Source organism: Panthera tigris, chromosome B2, assembly GCF_018350195.1.
Source record: "Panthera tigris isolate Pti1 chromosome B2, P.tigris_Pti1_mat1.1, whole genome shotgun sequence".
NCBI classification, from domain to species: Eukaryota; Metazoa; Chordata; class Mammalia; order Carnivora; family Felidae; genus Panthera; species Panthera tigris.
The window spans coordinates 1,859,634-1,881,442 of record NC_056664.1 but is presented as its reverse complement, the minus strand read 5'-3'; the positions used below and the strand labels follow the sequence as shown (position 1 = coordinate 1,881,442).

The 21,809-nt window shown below is 46.8% G+C and overlaps 1 protein-coding gene across 2 annotated transcripts; it reads right to left on the bottom strand.

Annotated features, from left to right (window-relative positions):
* Positions 1 to 1,219: 1,219 nt before the first annotated feature.
* On the bottom strand, positions 1,220 to 20,250 carry ZSCAN12 (zinc finger and SCAN domain containing 12). Of its 2 annotated transcripts, XM_042985429.1 has the most exons (5): positions 20,171 to 20,250; positions 19,264 to 19,719; positions 14,317 to 14,482; positions 11,193 to 12,327; positions 1,220 to 4,641 (listed from the first exon to the last, which is right to left on the bottom strand). In XM_042985429.1, the coding sequence occupies exons 2-5, from the start codon at positions 19,672 to 19,674 to the stop codon at positions 4,476 to 4,478; spliced, it is 1,878 nt and encodes a 625-aa protein (XP_042841363.1). In that variant the 5' UTR covers positions 19,675 to 19,719; positions 20,171 to 20,250; the 3' UTR covers positions 1,220 to 4,475. The 2 variants fall into 2 exon arrangements, with proteins under 2 accessions (XP_042841363.1, XP_042841361.1); XM_042985427.1 differs by lacking the exon at positions 1,220 to 4,641 and having other exon boundaries at positions 9,593 to 12,327.
* Positions 20,251 to 21,809: the final 1,559 nt, after the last annotated feature.

The window sequence follows — 21,809 nt, the reverse complement described above, 5'->3', positions numbered from 1 at the left end:
TAAAAAGAATGGATTATTGATATATGCAACAACATGGATGAATATCAAAATAATTATGCTGAATGAAAGAAGCCTAAAAAAGGAAGGAACATACTGTATTCCATCCATACATAATTCTAAAAAATGCAAATTTATAATAATTTATAGGAATTTCTAGCACAGATTGTCTGGAGATGATGGCAGGATGCAGGGAAGTGTGGAAGGGAGGAATTACCAAAACACACAAGGCAACTTTTTTGGGTGATATGTTCGTTATATTGATTGTGGTGATCATTTCACAGGTGTGTACATGTTAAAACATATGTACAACTGTATACCTTTGCAGTTTACTGTACATCAGTTTCCCTCAATAAAGCTATTTAAAAAGTCATAACTGATTATATTGCAGATTTGAGGCAAATAAATTTTAAAATATAGATGAAATGGTTAATTTTCTAGGCGAGTATTAGATCACCAAAATTGACCCCCATTATAAATAGAAAGCCCAAAAGGGCTTTTTATTTATTTATTTTTAACATTTATTCATTTTTGAGAGAGAGACACAGAGAACGAGGGGGGGGGGGCAGAGAGAGAGGGAGACACAGGATCTAAAGCAGGCTCCAGGCTCTGTGCCACAGAGCCTGATGTGGGGCTCAAACCCACGAACCACAAGATCATGACCTGAGCTGAAGTCAGATGCCCCACTGACTGAGCCGCCCAGGTGCCCTCCAAACAGACTATTTTTTAATGGAAGAAACAGAGAAGGTTACCAAGGAACTATCCCACAGAAAAGCACTCAGCCCAGATGGTTTTACATCAGAATTCAAACTTCAGAGACTAGCTAATTCCAATGCTCTATAAATTGTTCTAGAGTATTAACAATGAACAAAAATGTAATTACTTTAAAAATGCAGTTAAAATGTTGAAACCTAGGGGTGCCTGGGTGGCTCACTTGGTTAAGCATCTGGCTTCATCTCAGGTCATGATCTCATGGCTTGTGGGTTCAAGCCCCGCGTCCGGCTCTGTGCTGACAGCTGGGAGTCTAGAGCCTGCTTTGAATTCTTCCCCTTTCTCTCTGCCCCTCCCCTGCTTGCACTCCGTCTCTCTCTCTCTCAAAAATAAATAAAACAGTTTTTAAAAATTTATAAAATGTTGAAACCTAAACCTGAAAAATATAGTACAAAAAAAAATTACAGACCAATTTCACATAAACATTGAAGAAAATGGAGTAAATAAAATATTAGCAGTCAAACTCATTAACACATTAAGAAAAGAATACACCATGACTAAGCAGGACTTACTGCAGGAATGCAATGTTGGTTCAATATTAGAAAATCCTTACACATAATATAATAATGAAGTTAAAAAATAATTTAAAAAAAACGTGATTTCTATAGATGCTAAAAAGACCTGTTATAGAATGCAGTCCATCTTCTAAATGGACTGTAATACCTATGCAAAAAAAAAAAAAATAGGGATGTACAGCAAATATACTCAGAATTCTGAAATAATCATTGCAAAGTTTAAAAATCTATATTTATTCCTATATTTAGGAATTCCTAAATTCCTATATTCCTAAGTATTCCTGTATTTAGTAACCTAGTATAAAATACATAAGCCTCATTCTCTCTCATAGAGATTGGGCTATATTAACAACTTGCTGAAAAGCTTCTAAACATCCTTTCCCCGTTTAGTTTGTTTCAGAACTGAAAAGGATAATAAGCAAGTTACATAAAGTATTAGCCTTCACATTATATAATGTATTATCTATAAGGGGAAATATCTTCATCATTATTTCTCAATTTCACTATCTTAAAAACAACAACAACAATTAAACCAAAGCTGGAAAATATATACTCTGAAGGATACTTGCATGGCCTTATGCTGGAGAACACAGAAGCAGTCCCAAATTTAGGGGAGCATCCAACAAATTAATGACGTGGTTCTTCATTACATGTACTGAAACTTTATAAATGTGATTTGTGTGTCCTGGGGTACAGACACAAACCTATTCAGCCCATAAACAAGTAAAATAAAATGACCACAGTAGACAGTAATCTGCTCTTGTTGAATGAAGCTCTGAGAAGAGCATGTCTGGGAGAAACATGTCCCCAGTGTGCACTGTCACCCAGGAGACAGTGTCCCAAGTCCCGACATGCAGGTGAGCAGCTCATTTCAAAATTCCTGGTTGGTCACATCTACAGACTCCTCTAGATAGCAAGAAAGAACTGCTGACCTTTCCTTTTCTTGACCTGAGGCATCCACTGAATGTTTTTATTGGCCAAATTGGGCAATTAAGAATACCCATTCCATGGGGAATGGAACCTGTGCACTTATATTAAATTAATTTTTCAATACTGTGGAGATTCTGTTGTTGAGATTTGGTCTCTGCCCATACAACTTCCTGTGATCCTGCCATTTATAAGAACCTCTCTCCTACGGATTCACTGATGTTTACCAAGGTGGAACCACCCTGAAGACTTCCATACTCCTCACACTGTCTGGGTTTCTCTTTAGTGCGAATTCTCCACTGCTGAATGATAAAGCTGGTGATTCCATGCAAAGCATGCCCACATTCATCCCGCTGACAAGATCTCCCTCCTGCGTAGACTCTCTGGTGCAGTCGGTCCTGACTTCTGGGTCAAGGTGTTCCCATTTCCTTCACGTACAGTTCGTTGAGGTTCTGTGCTGAATGAAGGCCTCCTCACAGTCACCACATCTATGCAGTCTCTCGTTTATGTGGATTCTCTGATGTAAAATAAGGCCACAATACATGAAAGCATGCCCACACTCCTAACACAGAGCACTTTTCCTTGTGGTGGATCCCCTGGCAGGAAAGGAGGGACCCGCTACAAAGAAAAGCCTTTCCAAACCTGTTGCCCGCAAGGAGGTTCTCTGCGGCATCTGTATTCCCTGATGCTGAGTAAGGACTCACCAGTTACTAAAGCTGCTACTACACTTACCACATAGATGTTGCAGTTCTAGAGAGATCCCACCACAGCATTTCACATCTGCAGAATTGGAAACAAGTCCTTATTTTTATTCTTAGTATAACCATCTAAAAAAACGCACAGATAATTCAAATGTCAGTTGTCTCTTCTGCTGAGATAATGAGACTAAAAATGAAGAACAGTGACAAAGGTAAAACCCAGTTTTAAAGTACATGCCTTTATGTATCTAAACTATCATCTCAGGTTGGCAAAGTGCCCAAAAAGGCACGTGAGGTTCCACTCTGAGTGAGAAGAGACAGCTGGGCAGAAAGTTTGGAAGAGCAAGGAGGATTTTCCCACAAAATGTGACAAAGAACCAGGAAGGTATAATCAAAAAACTTAAGGAGATCAGTTGGAATCCAGACATAAAAAATAGAATATAATGAAATCAAGAGAAATTTTAATTTGTTAGGACTACTTAAAAGGATCATTTATACCAACTGAAATGTACCTAGGCCACTACTACAGACAAATAAATGCTCTACAAATATTGGTTGAGTGAATCAATGAACAGTGGGATATGACAAAAGTTAACTCGAAGCAACAGCTAGGTTTCAGTTATAAAATACACACTGTTTTGATATGGGAAAATGTTTCAAAATTACATACTATTTTGATATGGAAAAACTAAAGTGGGGAAAAATAATTTTTCCAGTAATGTTCAGGACTAAAACATAAGAAAGCAGCACTTTGAAGTAAAGTAGCTGAATAGGTCAAACCAAACAACAAAACTGCTCACAAACATAGCTGAGTTTCCACCTAAAGAACTGGGCAGACAACAAGGAGACAGGGGCAAGTTTTCAAGGGAAAGGACATGAACTAATGAGAGACCCAAAAAGCTTCTTTTCAAGGATCTCTTCTCTCTGCAGACACCCTTTCTCACTGGCTTTCTGTTTCAAAAGGCAATAATGATGAAAGTCAAACTAAAACTGGGTCTTAACAGGCTGCATGTGAAGCCTCGGATTCCGAAGTACTTTCTCTGCCATATCTTGTTCTATCCTTTAGCCTGAACCCTAGAGCCAATAGGATGAAGCTGGTCTTGGAAAACTGAACCCAACATCGGAAGTTTCCCGGTGTGCACAAATACCAGGGCGAATTAAAGCCCCGAGGGAGGCGCTGGGTTTTCGCTTCAGAGACATATGGTGAATCCTACAGTTCAGCTTTACTGCTTTCTGTGCCATTCCAGAAGGCTGTCACTAGTCAAGCCATAACATAAGCGATTATCCTGACCCTTTCCACCTGATGGCTTTCCCTCCAAGCTGTCTCCAACTTCTCTAGCACAAGTGATGCCTCTTCTCCACATTCTGGGTATTATTCCTGCCTAACTGTGCAGCTCCCTAGGTAGGTGTCAGGACCTACTTCAGCACCTGCTCCTTGGTCTGTTTCTGATCTCAGCACCTGCAGGTAAAGTTCTCTGAGTCTTCTGGCAGCCCCGGGGTGGGGGGCAGGCAGCTATCTTGGGTAGTAGCAACTTAAAAGTCTGAAGGAATATCCGTGACTTCTTTGTCAGCGTGGTCCCAGGCACAGCCCTCTCCCTCGGCCATCAGTCACGTTAGGGACCTTCCCACAGGAGGAACCCCATTCTGGAATGAGAGCACTCAGGAGAAGATTCACTCCAGCTTGAGGTTCACGCTGGTTTTTCAGAAGTATTTCCTTGTAGTCGGTCTTCTTCCTGGGACACAAAATAAGATTGTTAACAAAACCTCTAAACTTTGTTAAGCTCTTTTTTTTACTCAAGAACTCACTACTCAGACAATGCACTGAAAGAAAAAGGAACTTTGTTAGGAAGCTAAATACATTAGAAGAGTGGGAGTGGCTTTGCAAATTATTAGCTAGCACCCTATGCTAAAATATTTTACTTCCTAAATATTAGTTAATAAAGCTTGAAAGACCATGACGCTCTTCCCTTCGGTTCTTCCCAGAGAATCCCAAATAAATGGTAAGAGGATAACATGAGAAATGAGAAAATAATAACAGCTAATATTTATTTAAAAGTGACTACAAATTTACTCATTTAAGTAGACACTATTATAATTCCACTGACAGCTGAATGATACTGTGGCACAGAGGGATCAAATCGTTTGCCAAATCACATAACCGGGAAGTGGCTTCTAGTCGTGAGTCAGATCACCTCCCCAGCCACTCTCAGTGTCCCACAGCCAAGGTATCCTAATACAATTCAAAACTCGGAGGCCATGCTTGACTTCCCCTGTAACGCTGAAGTCTGACCGAAGCCCCCTCCCTCCCCCCCCGCCCCCGCCCCCGCAGTCCCAGATGCCGGGTCAGAGGCGGAGCCAGCCCGGCGCGCGCAGGTGCACCGCCCCCTCTCCCGATACAGGTGCGCGCCGAGGCCGGCGGAGCGCGCGCTTCCCGGTCAGCTGCGGGGCCCCGGCCGCGGCGCCGCCGGTCTCCTCTAGGAATCTGGAGGCTTTCTCCTCTCGGTGGTTGCCTGGCAGAGTCCCCAGCCCCGCAGAGCATCCGGCGGGGCCCACCTCCCGCCGCACGACCGAGCCAGAGCCGCCTTCCCCCACCCCCGAAGACGAAGGGCGCGAACCTGGGCCGCGTCATCTCCGGTAACCACGGGGAGGCCTGTCCCCACGGAGGACAGTGACTGCGGGACTGGGTGGCGCACCTGGCACCAGTCCTGGGGGAACTGCGCGCGGGGACGGGTGACCTCTGCGGCGGGCGCTCCCGGTGACCGAACACCGCCAACGGCCGTACAGCACCTCAGAGGCGCTAAGCGCCGTCCAAGTGCTTCGCGTGTAACCCACTCAGCCCACCTGACTGCCCCAGGAGATGGTGGCACTATTGCCATGTTCCCCAAGGGGAAAGTGAGACACAAGGCTAGTAAACCGCTTGCCCAAACTCACTCAGCTGGAATTTACAGTAAACTGCAAGCTGCCACTTTTAGCGGGTATGAAATGATGAGATACCTGCTCCTAAGTATCTCAGTGAAGCAGGCACACTGAAGCACTAGCTCAAAAAGTAAAATATGCGTATCAGGCTTAGAGAGGAACCAATAAACACCTAACCCTTGGTTGTTACTAGTTACTAGTTACCTTCTAGTACAGTTACCTAACTAGTACAGTTAGGTTACTGGTTACTAGTAACCTTCACTTAGAAAGCCCTTGGGACATCCAGGACCAGGCCTTTTAGGCTAAAGACCTACCCAAAGACCACCTTCAACTGAGACGGGCGGAAGACGAGCCTTGACTGAAGGGCTGATGGGCGTTCAGACCCATGGGTGAGAATCAATGGTTTCCATGAAATCAAGGGAAAACTCCTGGCTTTCAACGGTGGTCTTATGTGAGCTAAGGAGCTGATCAACTGAGGAGCTGAAAATACTCATCACGGTTGGCTTTGTCAAAATCTTATTGTATGTATAAAACACACACAACACATTTTTGTAAAATATACTCACACGTACTCTCCATATATTTACAGAAATACATGTGTAAAAAACGTGCAAGGACTCCTTACCAATTATACCCAGTATTTGGAATGGCAGGATCTACAGAAATTCCAATAAAAGGAACTGCTAGAGCAGCTGTGACAGAACTTTTCAGTGCCAAAGGATGGCCGTTGAAAGTAAAGGTTATCGCATGATTATCACCAAGTTGAACACGCACTTGTTGCTCCAATTCTGGGCTGTGGGGACAGGACAGGCACCTCAAAGAACGACTTCATGTAATAATGATGGGTTCTTTCATCTTAGAAGTGGTATTAGCTACATAGAAGAGATCCATTTGGGCTACTGGGTAGATCCAAAACGGGACAGCTTTCTGATGTGCATCAATGGAGACTGCCAAAAATCTCCTATTGTGTCAGAAAGGAGAGTGAATTTCAGCTCTAAGCCAGGAGGGGGATCCCTTTCTCTAAAGAGCCCATTTTTAGCGGAAATGTCTCCTGTGGACACCCTCCTTGTGAGGCAACAAGAATTAGGGCTCATGTTATGCTGACCAAACCTCATCCAAGAGTTGGTATGCAGAGAGGGTGGTGGTGGTATTATTAGCCTTGGGTGTTTGGACCCAGGACTCTGGGGTTTCTGAATATCTTCCAGAATAGTGACAGATTTTCCAGATAATTACTTGATTATGACTGCAACACAGGGTTCCTTCAACTGAACTAGACAAGGAAGCATGGGCTCTGGAACTGGGCCGCTGGCCTTCCAATCTTGGCCCCACCACATTCTAACTTTGTGACCTGAGGCAGCTTCAACTCCTCCAATTCACGGCTAAAAATAAAACCATGTGAAGCACTTTAGTAATGCCTGGCCCTTAATAAGCTGTTAATGTTAACATGTTACTAACAAACCCTTTTCTTGACTCCAAAAGATGGCCAATAAGGACTCTGACTCTAAGAGTTCTGGAACAGATCATCTATGGACCGTAACAGGAGGCTACTTCCATTCAGGGTACGGGAGTGCAGAGCTGCCCCACGTTCTGGTACCTTCGTGCTCTCCCCCTCTGCCCTCAACACACAGCGGACATTTCTCAATTTGGAGCCCTGCTCCGTCCCACTTTTTCCGCATTAGCTTTATCTCATACCCAAAATTCCGGGAGCCTGTTCCTACAACTGAGGTTTCTTTTGGAGGAGGCCCATCTTTCTTCCCTTTGCAACCCCTATTACGCCCCCTGGAGCTCCTGTTTGTCACGTTACTTTTCATCCCGAGCCTCCTTCACTTTTCACTGCTTTAGCAATTTGATTCTCCCCCAAACCCTACAGGAGCTTTTTGTCTTAAACACTGAATATCTTGTTTACCTTGAATCAACCAGAAAAGAGAAGCCAGTCAATCTCACTCTTATCCTTAATGTTATTTCCAAGCCACCGCTTTGCGTTCATCATTTGAGTGTCGCACCAATTGCTCAAGCTGGCTGTTACGTCACTACTCTGGACTGACATTATTTCTACCTTGGACTTGCTTCGGTGTCCTTTTTCCTTTCCGTCCTGCCACCTGTTGTTGATGGTTTCAAAATCTGCAAAGATAAGCTATTCAAACGACCCTAGAGCCTGTCGCTGTTCTACGTCTACCTTTTATTCAGAACGTCGTACCGTGGACTTCACTGTGAGGCATTCTCTGTGCACCGCACTCCCCAATTCTGTGTCTAACCTCGGTCACGTCCTCCACTTGCCCCTCAGGGTCTCCTACCCCTGTGTTGCCCATTTAGCTCCAATTGTTCTATTTTCTTATCCTGGATAGTTTGAGCCCCTTTGATGTCTACCTGGAAACGCCAGGTCACTCACCTTTTCTTGGTAGTGCAACTACATTTAAGCATAAGAAACAACCAGAACAAAACCCCCACCTTTATTTTTAACCAAGTTATGAACTGTATCCTATATGATAGGCATATCCCACTAGTCTGGACCTTTGTCTAGGGTTCATTCATATTATGCAAATAAAGGTGTTAGAGGCAAATGGAGGAACATGTCTGCCCTGAGAGGATGTGTTTAGGAGCAGATGAAGGGCGGAACCCACAGATAACAGCACTGAGAGCCAAAAGCAAGTTTAAATTAAGAGTCGTGTTCCAGTGAGCAGTAAGATTAGAGGTTTGAGGTTACTATGAAGAGTAACTTCAGTCCGGATAACATGTCCGAAATCAGGCAAGGTGACAAGCATGGACAGCATCTGAAGGACATTCTCATTTAGGTTCTCATCTCTAAGCAACGTCCCCTCCAACAAAGAGCTTGCGAGAGTGAGACGCATGGCAGGGGAAGCTGGGAAGAGAACAGGAACACACCCGGCTGAGAGCCCCCAGCCTCACTCAGGGAACAAACTCAGTTTTCTGGAGGTAAAAAAGGAGGTACCCAACCCTAGCTGCCTCGACGCCTTCTGTGTGCAGCTCCGATGTTGGTCTTAGGATATAACACCTCAAGGGTCCTCAACTTGAGAATGAGCTGTTTTTCAAATGCTCATTTGCTTTCCTCTATTGTGAACTCAGGATGTTTTCCCTTAGTCACGGAAATTCCAATCCCAAAAGCAAATCTGACACACAATGTACCTAAATTATAGTACTAATACCATTATTATTATTATGAAAATGTGCTCACACTTAAAGCTTAGAAGCTAGAACGTATCAATTTCTCCAGGGACTTCTGGTTCCAACCAGTGATGATACTGTGTTCTGGACAGGGTGATGGATAGAGGGGCAAGAGATGGGGGCCGTCGGGAAAGGGGGGCAGAGTACATACAGGAGTGGGGAGGAAACAGGATAGACATGGCAGCTGGACAGAACGGCAGTTAGGAGTAAAGACGTTAACTACCCTCATTTCTCCCCTGTCCCTTGTGTGTCTCACCACTTCAGGCCCACTAAGGAGCTAGAGGTGTGGGGAGAAGAGGATCCTGGAGTTGTGTGGGATGATCTGGGGGAGGGGGCGTGGGGCAGTCCCAGAAGTTGTAGGGCCTGTTGCGGTGAGGTACAAAGGGAAGGAAATCAGAGGACATGTCAATGAAGATTAAAAATAATCTCTGTAAATAAAAAGATAAACCGGGTGCCTGGGTGGCTCAGTCAGTTAAGCATCTGACTCTGGATTTCAGCTCAGGTCATGATCCCAGGGCTGTGGATTCAAGCCCCTCCTCGGGCTCTGCACTGTCAGTGCAGAGTCCTCTCTCTCACTCCCTCTCCAAATAAATAAACATTAAAAGAAAAAAAAGAAAAGATAAACTGAGCAGGAGCCACGTGTGCGTGCCTGTTGTCCACGACTGAGTCACAGGCCCTCATCTACAACAGAACTGCTTACTCAGTGATACGGGAGTCCGGTCAACTAGCTTTTGGTTGATGTTTTTGCACAAGCCTCAAGGGATAGAGTCACCAATCTTTGGCTCTTTTATGTGCTCAAGAAGGTATACAAACCAAAAAATTGTAAACCAGTTTTGAAGAGCAACTATTAGGGAATTCAGAACATAAGCTGGGAAAAAAGAGAGGTTAGGAGCAAACCAGAACACCAGCACTCTCCCCTAACTAACACACAGCCTTGTGCTCTAGTGCCTCACAATGTTAGGTCAGTCTCCGATTTCCTTAAGACTTAAGTTGGAAGAGGTGGAAAGGCCATCCCGAAGCCCCTGATGCTGGATGGCTGTCTAATTTCCCTGTTCACTCCTGTCCTTCAGAGCTTTCCCCAAGCTAAGAATCTGCAGTGGCCTGTGTTCAGTGGCCCGTGTTCACGCTTCCCCACCTCACAGGCGACCATGAAGGCAGCTGCGATTCAATGCAGTGTTCCTCGAATTTTAGAATCAGGTGACCGTGGAGCTTGGACAATGGGGATTCTCGGCCCCCGCCCCTGACTTCACGAAGCAGGATGTGAGGGGGTCGCAGGCATCTTAACCAAACTCCACAGGGGACTCTGATGTGCACTGAAGGGGAGAACCACGAGAGCAAGGGACAGGACAAGTCAGAGACCTACTGCCGGCCCCTCCCTGTGACACTGTAGCTAGGTCACCCTCTCCAGAAGCAGGCGTACCCTCACTTTTAAAACAGAGAAGGATTTTAATTTACAGGCAGATCTTAGGAGTTAAGAAAAGTGCTTTGTGCCTTTTGTAAGAGGCACCGTCCGCGCCCTCCCAGCCCGGCCCAAGCCGTTCCCAGGGTATCTCTGCCACTGCCCACCTGAACAGATGCCCTACCTCAGGCTGCCACTGGCGCCACAAGCCCTGAGTGTCCTCGCCTCCCCCTACGTGGGCTTTACCCTGGTTTCCACCCCGCCTTCCAAATCGGCCCACTGAACCCCGATCTTCAATACAATCTTGGCTGGCCCGCTCAGGCATTGGTGATCCGTCCTTCAGGACGGACAGCACTGGCCGCCACCCGCCACCTCACGGACACGCGGCTTAGATCACTTCTGCCGTCCTGCAGTCCGATCTAAGCTCACACGTGACCTGACGGACCCCAGGCTCCACCGTAAACTGGCGAGAAGAGGACTTTCGTGTTACGCTCTTTGTCCTACACACCAGCTGACGTCACTCGCGGCACACGGCGAACCCTTTACAAGACGTCTGAGGTGTCCTTGTAGCAACGGTGACTGCCGTTGGAATCACTCCCAAGCTAGTATTCCTCTCCAGCCTGTACTCTGGGACACAGCGTCCCCGTGGTCATCCCAGAAACAGACTCCTCCCCTTCGTGGACAGTCCGCTGCTGCCTACGAGCTGAGGGCTGCCTGAACGACTCCCCACACTCATTAGAGGGAGCACCTCTACTATGGATTCTCTGGTGTTTGCTAAGATCTGACCTCTGTCTGAAGGCTTTGCCGCACTGGTCACATCGGTAGGGTTTCTCCCCAGTGTGGATCCTGTGATGCTGAATGAGGCTGGTGATGCCTCGGAAGGCGTTCCCACAGTCGTCACACTTGTACGGCCTCTCTCCGGTGTGGGTTCTCTGGTGTTCCGTGAGAACTGATCTCTGAGTGAAGGCCTTCTCACACTTATCACACTTGTAAGGTCTCTCTCCAGTGTGAACTCGCTGATGTTCTACAAGGCTCGTCCTCTGAATAAATGCTTTTGCACATATGTCACACTTGTAAGGTTTCTCCCCAGTGTGGATTCTCTGATGCTGAACAAGGCCACTCTGACTGAAGGATTTCCCACACTCCTTACACTGATGGCACTTTTCTTTGTGGTGGATCTCCTGGTGGGAAACCAGGGAGGAGTTATAAACGAAGGCTTTCCCGCACTCGCTGCACTCATAGGGCTTTGCCCCAGTGTGAACTCCTTGGTGTTGAGTGAGTATTGAACGCCGACTAAAACTTTTATTGCACTGAGCACAATGGTATGGTTTGTCTCTCGTGTGGATCTTGAGATGGTGAAAGAGGCCCGCTTTCTGGCTAAAGGCTTTGCCGCATTCGTTACAGTGGTAGTGTTTCTCTCCTGTGTGGAGCCTCTGATGTTGGTTAAGAGCTGACCAGCGGCCAAAGGCTTTGCCACACTCGTTACATTTATATGGTTTCTCTCCGGTGTGTATTATTTTGTGCCGAATCAGCACAGTTCTCCCACGGAAAGTTTTCCCACATTCCTCACATTTGTAGGGCCTGTCTCCAGTGTGGACCCTCTGATGTTCTAAGAGGTTCGAGTGCTGACTGAAGGCTTTTCCACACTCCTCGCACCCATGAGGTTTTTCTCCTGGACAGACCCTCTGCTGTTCAGTCAGACGGAGTCTGTTCTCATCACCCGCAGACTGTTCACCTTCCCTGGAGGGTCCAGAAGACTCTTCTGTTTCTGCTTCGGATCCGTAAGCTTCTCTGCACCTAGCCGACCGGGACATGGCACTTTCAAATCCGCTACACATATTCCCCTGCGGTGCTGCTTCTTCAGACACTTCTTGCTTTAGAGTTAAATTCCTGTACTTATTTCCAGTCTCAACACCTGAAACTGCAATGGATCACGGTTACTAGTTTGCACCTCATTAGACAACATATTCACCTCACCAGACACTCATTATCCAGGTGAAAAACATGTTAAGAACCCGGAGTTTCTGCAGGACTGTACAATGGTATTAAAACATACAACAGACCTAATACATAAAACACTCCAAAAATTGTTATGGAACAGACCAATAATCCAATAAAAACTGGGGAAAGGAAAAGTTGTTTCCAGGAAAGGAAATACAACAGCTCTTAAAGATGCCCACCTCAAAATAAGGGAAAAGCAAATTTGAGTATTGAGGTACAATTTGCACCCATCACCTCCACCCATCAGTAGAACACTGTTCATGCAATGGGTATACATCGCCAGTGGGAGTGTCAACTGACCCGGGCTTCATACAGACCAACTTGCCAATGTCCATCAAAATGACAACTGTATTTAACCTTGGGGCTAGAATTCCACACATGGGAATTTATACTGAAGTACTCACACACGCTCACCACAGCACTACCTGTTAGAGCAAATCACTGGGGACAACTGGGGAATGGACAAGTTAATTGTGTGGTTCATCCATACATTAAAAAAATTTTTTTTTTAACATTTATTTTTGAGAGAGAGAGACAGAGCATGAGCCGGGGAGGGGCAGAGAGAGAGAGAGAAGGAGACACAGAATCTGAAGCAGGCTGCAGGCTCTGAGCAAGCTGTCAGCACAGAGCCTGACGCAGGGCTCGAACCCACAAACCATAAGATCATGACCTGAGCCGAAGTCGGATGTTCAACTGACTAAGCCACCCAGGCACCCCCATCCGTACATTTTAATATTAAGGTGCCGTTAGGAAATAAAAAATATGGGGCACCTGGGTGGCATCCGTCTGACTCTTGATTTCGGCTCAGGTCATGATCTCACGGTTGTAAGATAGAGTCCAGAGTCGGGCTTTGCTCTGAGTGTAGAGCCTGCTTGGGACTCTCTCCCCTGCTGCCCTTCCCCCACTCATGTGCGTGCATGCATGCTCTATTTAAAATTTTTTTTAGGGGTGCCTGGGTGGCTTAGTCGGTTAAGCGTCTGACTTCCGCTCAGGTCACGATCTCACTGTCCGTGAGTTTGAGCCCTGCGTCGGGCTCTGTGCTGACAGCTCAGAGCCTGGAGCCCGTTTCAGATTCTGTGTCTCCCTCTGTCTGCCCCTCTGCTGCTTGCACTCTGTCTCTCGCATTGTCTCAAAAAATAAACATTAAAAAAATAATAATAAATAAATAAAAAAAATAAAAATTTTTTTAAAAACGCAAACCTTTACCATCTTAGTAATAAAGAGAAGAAAATGTATTTGCTTGAATGTAGAAAAACGTATACATATAAAAAGATCTCTAGGGAAGCACATACAAGAAACAGAACAGTGACAACTCATCTCAGGGCAGGGAGAAGACCAGATGGCCGAGGGAATGAGTGGAAGGAAAACTTGTCACTGGGTAACTTTAAATTTTTATCTCTTAACTATAAGAATTTTTACCTATTTTTAAAAATTAAAAGTAGAGAACACAGAGATAAGGAATATGGGGTCTTTCGCACATTCACCAACTTAACATTCTGCCACATTTGCTGTTTCTCCTTTTCCTAAGAGTACACATATAGATGCTTTCTCCTGAACCATCTGAAAACTGCAGACATCCTGGGCCAAAACCTGGTTACTGAAGGCAGGAGGACAGTAGCACCATCTGACAGGATAAAGACCAGAAATAGCAGGGAAGTCAGTATGAAGGAAAGTAACTATCAGAAGGACTCAATTAAGCGATCTCATAAAATACTGCAGGAGTGGAGAACAAAATATTAACATGAAGAGAAAACGAGAGTTGAAGCGTGACAAACCGAACCAGCTGAGAGTCCGTGCACGAGAGGTCTTCCTGACTGTGACGAGGAGAAACGGTACACGGAACTAAAGAGGCCCCAGGTCCTGTGCCTGCCTGTCTTCCCTTCCTCCCAAGCTGCTCCGTCTTCCTTACCTTGTTCCTCCGGCTGGGCTCCAGGTCCTGGAGATTCATACTTCAGCCGGGCAACCCCGGATGGGAGGGACATGCCGGGCTCCCGTCCTGTTCCCACAAGGGCCGTCTCCTGCAAGAGCGTGTCCTGTTGCTCAGTGTGGACAGGGACACGGTGGCCACATTCATCCTGCCAACAGGAAACAACGGTATAGGATCCGATCCGAGGCAGTGACACCCGGCTCTCCGGCACCTGCACTTCTTTCCAGACATCAGCCTGCTGTAACGCGCCTCATTCTTCAAGGCCTGTATACAAGCCACCTCCTCCAGGAACCCCGCCCTTCTGTTCTGAACCGCTAAAAAATGCTGCCTGTGCCACCGTCACGTCTTTGTCTTATGCTCAAAGTGGAGATGTGAGAGGAAGAAAATAGGAAGGAGAGAAGGAAGAGAAGGTAAAGGAAAGCAACGAGCACAAGAAAAGAACTTGGGGGAAATTAAAACAGAAGAGAAAAAGAAGAAAAGGACGGGGTAAGTGAAGAGAAATGATGGAGAAACGAGGCAAAAAGGCAGAGGGAACAAAGGAGAAAGAGGGAGGAAAGACAGGGGATGGGCGGAGGAAGCTGTTCCCTACAGTCTCTGCTCTTCTGAGGCTCCTCCCCCACTTCCTTCCAGGAGATGACCTTGTTCTCTCCTTGTCCAAGGTCATGGTCACTTCAGAGATCACCCACTCTTTTCTTCATCACCCCACATACACTTACTCCCTTCCACTTAGAGGAAGAGGACTTTGCTTCATCAAGGCCCGTACCTTGTAACCTCAACTCTTGCCTTCAACCCCATTCCTTCCTGCACCTCTGACCTCTGCTCCCTAAACTCACTCACTCTGGCTTCCGCTCCTCCACGGAATCACTCCCTCTTGTATTTAAAAATAAATTGTATTTCCCCAGCGTGGTATGAAAGGCAGCGATTCGGGGGCCACTTAGTTGCTTCTTGGTTCAGGAGCTCCATGTCCCTGGGTGGTTTCTCAGACCGTGCATGACTCAGACTATGCATGAGGCACATTGCGGGGGCACCGGCATACAACAGACCCTCAAGTTACCCCCTAATCCTGCAACAGCTACATTCTGGGAGTAAGAAATCACCACACGCTGCCTCTACTTCCAACACAGCTTCGTTCTGTAACTTCTGACCCCAGAATAAGAGCCAAAGTCAGTAGGATGCTCTCAGAGGCGGACAGAAAAAGGTTTTCAGACCTCAAATTTGGAAGGAGAAAAAGGCCGGTACAGTGAGCTGTGCCTTCCTTCTGTCCCTGGATCTCTGGTGAGGCCTCAGAAATCAGGATGAAATTCCATCAGCCACCCCCAGCATGCTTTGAGGGAAAGGGCAGTACAAAGACAACATGTTTAAAACCAAATTACTTCTGCCCACACTTGGGAGTGCCAGTCTTTCTTCTGGTTCTCTTCCCATCTCCCTGGCCACTCCCTCTCAGTTTCCACCGTCCTGTCGATCCTTTTGTTCCACAGCTTTAAATATCACCCATATTATGACAAGCTCCAATTTTGTTATTTCCAGCACACATCCCTCTGCTGAGTGGAGTTGCTTGCCCAACTTTTCCAGTTGGGTTCTAAGAGGAATCTACAATTCAACACATCCAAAACCTAGTAACTCTAGATTCCCGCCCCTACTCCAAACCTTCTTCTTTCCCCGCCTTTATCATCTCCTTGAATGACAAACCCATGTGACACGATGCGATGTTCAAACAAACCCCCTCAAGATCCAACTGCATCTCGCTGCTTCCACTGCTACTGTCACAGTTCAAGCCACTGGTACCTCCTGCCTGGATTAGTGCTGATTGGGCTTCCCGGCTTTGACCTTTGACCCTGGGCCTCCAGCACTCCCACCACGAACCCTAATCTAGGACTCTTCCAACAGAGCGGCTGGAGTGATTATTTTTAAAATTTAGGTCATAGGGCGCCTAGGTGGCTCAGTCGGTTAAGCGTCCGACTTCGGCTCAGGGTCATAATCTCACGGTTCGTGGGTTCGAGCCCCGCGTCGGGCTGGAGCCTGCTTCGGATTCTGTGTCTCCCTCTCCCTCTGCCCTCGTCCTCCTCATGCTCTTTCTCTCAAAAATAAATAAACATTAAAAAAATAAAAATAAATAAATAACATTTAGGTCAGATTAAACCTCTCTTCTGTTCAAAACCCTCCAATGACTTTCCATCTCAGAATAAAATCCAAAGTCCTTATAATGGCCTGTAAGTGCCCCCACGATTTGATCTCGTTATAACTACCTGATTTCACCTCCTGCATCTCTACCACGATAAGCACATTCTCACCTGCCCACTATTTCCTCTGGCTGAGTGTCCTCAGCCTAGGTGACTGCACAGCCTGATCTCTGCTCTAAATGTCACCCCATCTGGAAGGCCTTCCCTCACCAGTCTGTCAAAAATCGCACAGTCTCCGCTTCATTCACTGTTTACCTTTTTTCCGCTTCATTGCTGTTTTCATATAGGATTTATCTCCACCTGGCACCACCTGGTTACTACTCTCATTAGACTATAATCTGTTTACAAGACAGAGGCAACTTCTGTGCTTTGTGCACTGCTGCGTTTCCAGTGCCTAGAATGGTGCCTGGTGCATATTAAACATTCAATAAATGTCTTCTGAACGAATGAACTTTCCCCCAATCCACCATCCCCGATAGCCTTGAACTCTGTTAGGAGCACCTCAATTACACTAGTCTCTCAAGCTTGAAATCCCCCACGCTTAGCCTAGAATCGATGGCTCCGTAGAGAATTTTCCCTTTTTTATCCATCTAATCTATCATCGTTTCCAATTAATACTTACCTAAGACATGCCTCATCCTTCACAGCCTCACCGTCTTGACTCTACTTCAAACTCAGATCTTCAAACTCTGCCACATGTTCCTCCCCCTTGCCAATGCTGGGTTGCATTTCTTGCTTTATTACTTCCCTGTTTTATACTCTTCATACCAAGACTTCTGAGTCTTGATTCTATTGACACGTTGGGTCAGAAAAATCCCTGTTATAAGACGCCATCCTATACGTTATAAGATATTCCAAAACATCCTTACCCTTTAGCCACTCGATGCCAGTAGCACCTCCCCCCACTATGACAACCAAAAATGTGCCAAGACATCACCAAATGCCCTTCAGGGCAGAAAATTGCCACTGGTTGAGAACTGCTGTCTTTTATCAGTGTTGGAACAAAATAGAACAGAATTCTACATACTTTGGTTAGATCCTGGCGTTAGAGAAGTTCACTTAAAGAGAAAAGGTTAGAAGCTTGTGTCCTACAGAACAGACTCTACACTCCACAGGTGATACTCAAGGTCCTGGACTCTGTTCTCAACCCTTCTACTCACTACCCATGTGTCGGACCTACCTGGGCTCTACTACTCCAGGAATCTCGTCCCTGCTCTCTGAACCTCTCTGCTCTGACCTCACATTCCTCCAAGATGGTGACCTTGATTTCTCCATCTTTTAATCCTTTAATGGATGCAGAGCAGTGGATATACCTGCAAGACCTTATTTCTTAATTACTTGTGTCCTGCAACAGAAGCAATGTCCCTTCCAAGAGACTGCTGCGCACCCCGTTACGCTCACTTAACATTTTCTCTTAGAAATCTTATTTCTAAAGAAGACATCCAGATGGCTGACACGTGAAAAAATGCTCAACATCACTCATCATCAAAACCACAATGAGATACCACCTGACACCTGTCAGAATGGCTAACAGTAACAGTAATGCTAGTCAGGCAACAACAGATGTTGGCGAGGATGTGGAGAAAGAGGAACCCTTTTGCGCTGCTGGTGGGAATGCAAGCTGGTGCAGCCACTCTGGAAAACAGTATGGAGGTTCCTCAAAAAATTAAAAGTAGAGGGGCGCCTGGGTGGCTCAGTCGGTTAAGCGGCCGACTTCGGCTCAGGTCACGATCTCGCACTCTGAGTTCGAGCCCCGTGTCGGGCTCTGTGCTGACAGCTCAGAGCCTGGAGCCTGTTTCAGATTCTGGGTCTCCCTCTCTCTCTGACCCTCCCCTGTTCATGCTCTGTCTCTCCCTGTCTCAAAAATAAATAAACGTTAAAAAAAAAAAAAAAAAAATTAAAAAAAAAAAAATTAAAAAAAAAAAAAAATTAAAAGTAGAACTACCCTACGACCCAGCACTGCACTACTAGGTATTTACCAAGGGATACAGGTGGGCTGTTTCAAAGGGACACATGCACCCCCATGTTTATAGCAGCACTATCGACAATAGCCAAAGTATGGAAAGAGCCCAGATGTCCATCAACAGATGAATGGATAAAGAAGATATGGTATGTGTGTGTGTGTGTGTGTGTGTGTGTGTGTGTGTGTGTGTGTGTATACACAACGGAGTATCACTCGGCAATCAAAAAGAATGAAATCTTGACATTTGCAACTACGTGGATGGAACTGGAGGGTATTATGCTAAGCGAAATTAGTTACAGAAAGACAAGTATCATATGACTTCACTCATATGAGGAATTTAAGATACAAAACAGATGAATATAAGGGAAGGGAAGCAAAAATAATATAACAACAGGGAGGGGGACAAAACAGAAGAGACTCATAAATAAGGAGAACAAACTGAAGGTTATGAGAGGGGTTGTGGGAGGGGGGAGGGGCTAAATGGGTCAGGGGCACTAAGGAATCTACTCCTGAAATCATTGTTGCACTATATGCTAACTTGGATGTAAATTAAAAAAATAATAATGAAATAAATCTTGTTTCTAATGTTTCTGAGTAGCATTTCATCAACTGGAAACCATAAGCTCACTACAGAAATACAGGATCCTCCCATAAAAAAGATATAAGTAAGTTAGGACTACATTCACCAAATTTCCATGACTTGGTGGAATAATGCGGTCCTTCGCTCTGGCCTACAAATCCGTAACTTACCTTATCTCAGTCACAAACCATCTCTCACTTTCTCACCTGCTCTCCAGGCTCGTCCAGCTCCCGTTCCAGATCCTCCAGCACGGTCACCACCTCGTCCCCGCTCTCCGGGTGCTGTCCCCGCACCCAGGCCTGAAGCTCCTCGGGCAGGATGGTCAGGAACTGCTCCAGCACCAGCAGCTCCAGGATCTGCTCCTTGGTGTGCGTTTCTGGGCTCAGCCACTGGCGGCACAGCTCGCGGAGCCGGCGCAGCGCCTCGCGGGGTCCAGGCGTCTCCTGGTAGCAGAAGTGTCTGAAGTACTGTCGGAAGACCTCCCTGCTGTGGGTGTTGTTCTTCCGCAGGTTCTGATCCCGTCTGGTGGTATTCCTGTACTCCTCCTCCTCCTCCACCTTTACTTCCAGAAGCGCACCCGGTTCCTCGTGGGGCGGCGCAGCCCAGGCCGACGCCATCGCGGCCGTGCAGAAGCTCTAGCGGTGCTTCCAGCAAGGGTGGACCTGAGCGAGAAGCCGTCGCTTTTAACACAAGCTACACCATAAGCGAAAACTGCAAATTCTAACAATTTACTTCTGCGCTTTGCAAGCCACCCCCAGGGTAATTCACGACACTCACGGAAACTGAATACGAAAGACTTAAGAACACATTAAAGAGAAAGAGTCAGTAAAAGGTGCTAAGGGTTTAAGGACTTCACAAAGGCAACACTTCCATTTAGCCCTAGAATAAAGGACGACCAAATGGAACACAACCAACGTTCAGAGCAAACAAGTAATAATAAAACACTGAGACGGCCTCTTTTAACGGGCAGGCGTGTGGCGGAAACCACGAAACCGGCGCGGCAGCCCCGCAGCAGGTGAAAGGGCGGCGGACGCCGCTCCCGAAGGCTGCCCCCCGCCCCTGCGGCTTCTCGGGCCGGCGGGGAAGGGCAGGGGAGAGCAGCAGCGCGCTCACCTGCAGCTCCCGAGGCCGGCAGCCGGGTCCCTCCCGGGGAGACCACGGGTCACGCGGTCCAAGCCGCCGGGAGCCCGAACAGCCCACAGCGCCCCACAAAGGCCGGAAGCGAGCCGGGCGGGAGCGCGCGCACTTCCGCTCCAGCCTCAGGAAGGGGCGGGCACTCGCCGGGCGGATCCCGCGCTGCCCCACGAGGTCGCGAGAGTGGGCCCGGTGGGCGCGAGCGCACTTCCGCTACAGCCGGAGGCCCCGCGGGTCGCGGCAGGTGGCCGGGGAGCTGACTGATGTTGCAGGTCTCGGCCCTGCCGGTCCCGCCCGCCGTCCCCGCTGCCCCGCCCCACGGTGAGCGAGGCCTGGCACACCTGGAATCGGTGCCACTTTGTCATGTGTGTAATTCATTTTATAGATTTTTAGCGTCAACTTGCCAGTGTTTTGTTGGGGACTTGGCGTCTCTGCTCGTGGGACATCTTGGCCCGTCGTCTTCCCTTCTGTGACTTCGTCCGATTCTGTAGGCTCCGCCGCGTGGGTGCCAGCCCCAGGCACGACCTGCGCGCTGCGGGTCTCGTCACCGGTGCAAGTGCCAGGAGAAAGCACCTGCGCGTCGAGGGGCAAGACACGGGAAGCCGAGGAGCAGAGTTCCTGTCTCGTACACGCGGGAAACCCAGGGATGTAGGGGCACAGAATAGACGTTAGTTTATTACTAACATTTGGACAATTTATAAACCAGGTGATTCCAACATTTAAAAAATGCCGTCTCCTGTGATATTTTGATAAGCCTTCTAACTACTTCTAAAACGAAAAGAGAAAAATTCACTCAAATGGTGAAACTGTAATGTCAGATCACTTTGTTACTTTGTACATAAAAAATGAACACAGATACACTTGATTAGCTCAGAGTCATGCTGGGTGTCTTTAGGGAAGTTAAAAAGGAGGCAAGAAAGGAGAAAAAAAATTAATTATATAGAGAATCCAAAAACAACTTTATTATTTTTTCCCCAGGCTTTATATCTGGGTGGATAAGGGTATTTTGGAAAGTTAAAGATGACTACAAATTCTTCCGTGCTTTTCCTGTTTAGCTGTGGAGTCTATGTCATCTCCCCTTGAGTCTTGAGTGGGCTTGAGGACAGCTCAAATAAAATACAGCAAAACTGATGCTGTTTTAGTTTCCCAGCCTGAGCCCTTAAGGACAGCAGCAGCTTTCACTGTTTTTTGGAACAATTGCTCCTGGAGTCCTGAGCCACCACAGAAAGAGTCCGATGGCCCTACTGCAAAGATCACATAAGGAGGCCCCAAGACCGTCCTTCTAGCTGTTCTCACCCCAAGGCACTGGGCATGGCAGTGCAGCTTGGATTTTCCAACAAACCCAGCTGCCAGATAAACACCACCAAGTGCCACTGTAAGATGCCACACGAAATGGAAGAAATTTCCAGCTGAGACCTCACCAAATTCCTGGCCAGAAATCTCATGGGATGGTTATTCCAAGCAACTGTTTCATTTTTTTGTTTGCTTGTTTAAGTTTATTTACTTTGAGAAAGCATGAACAGAGTTGAAGCAGGGAAGGAGGGAGGGAGACAGAGAACCCAAGCAGGCTCCGCACAGTCAGCCCAGAGTCTGATGTGGGGCTTGAACTCACAAACTG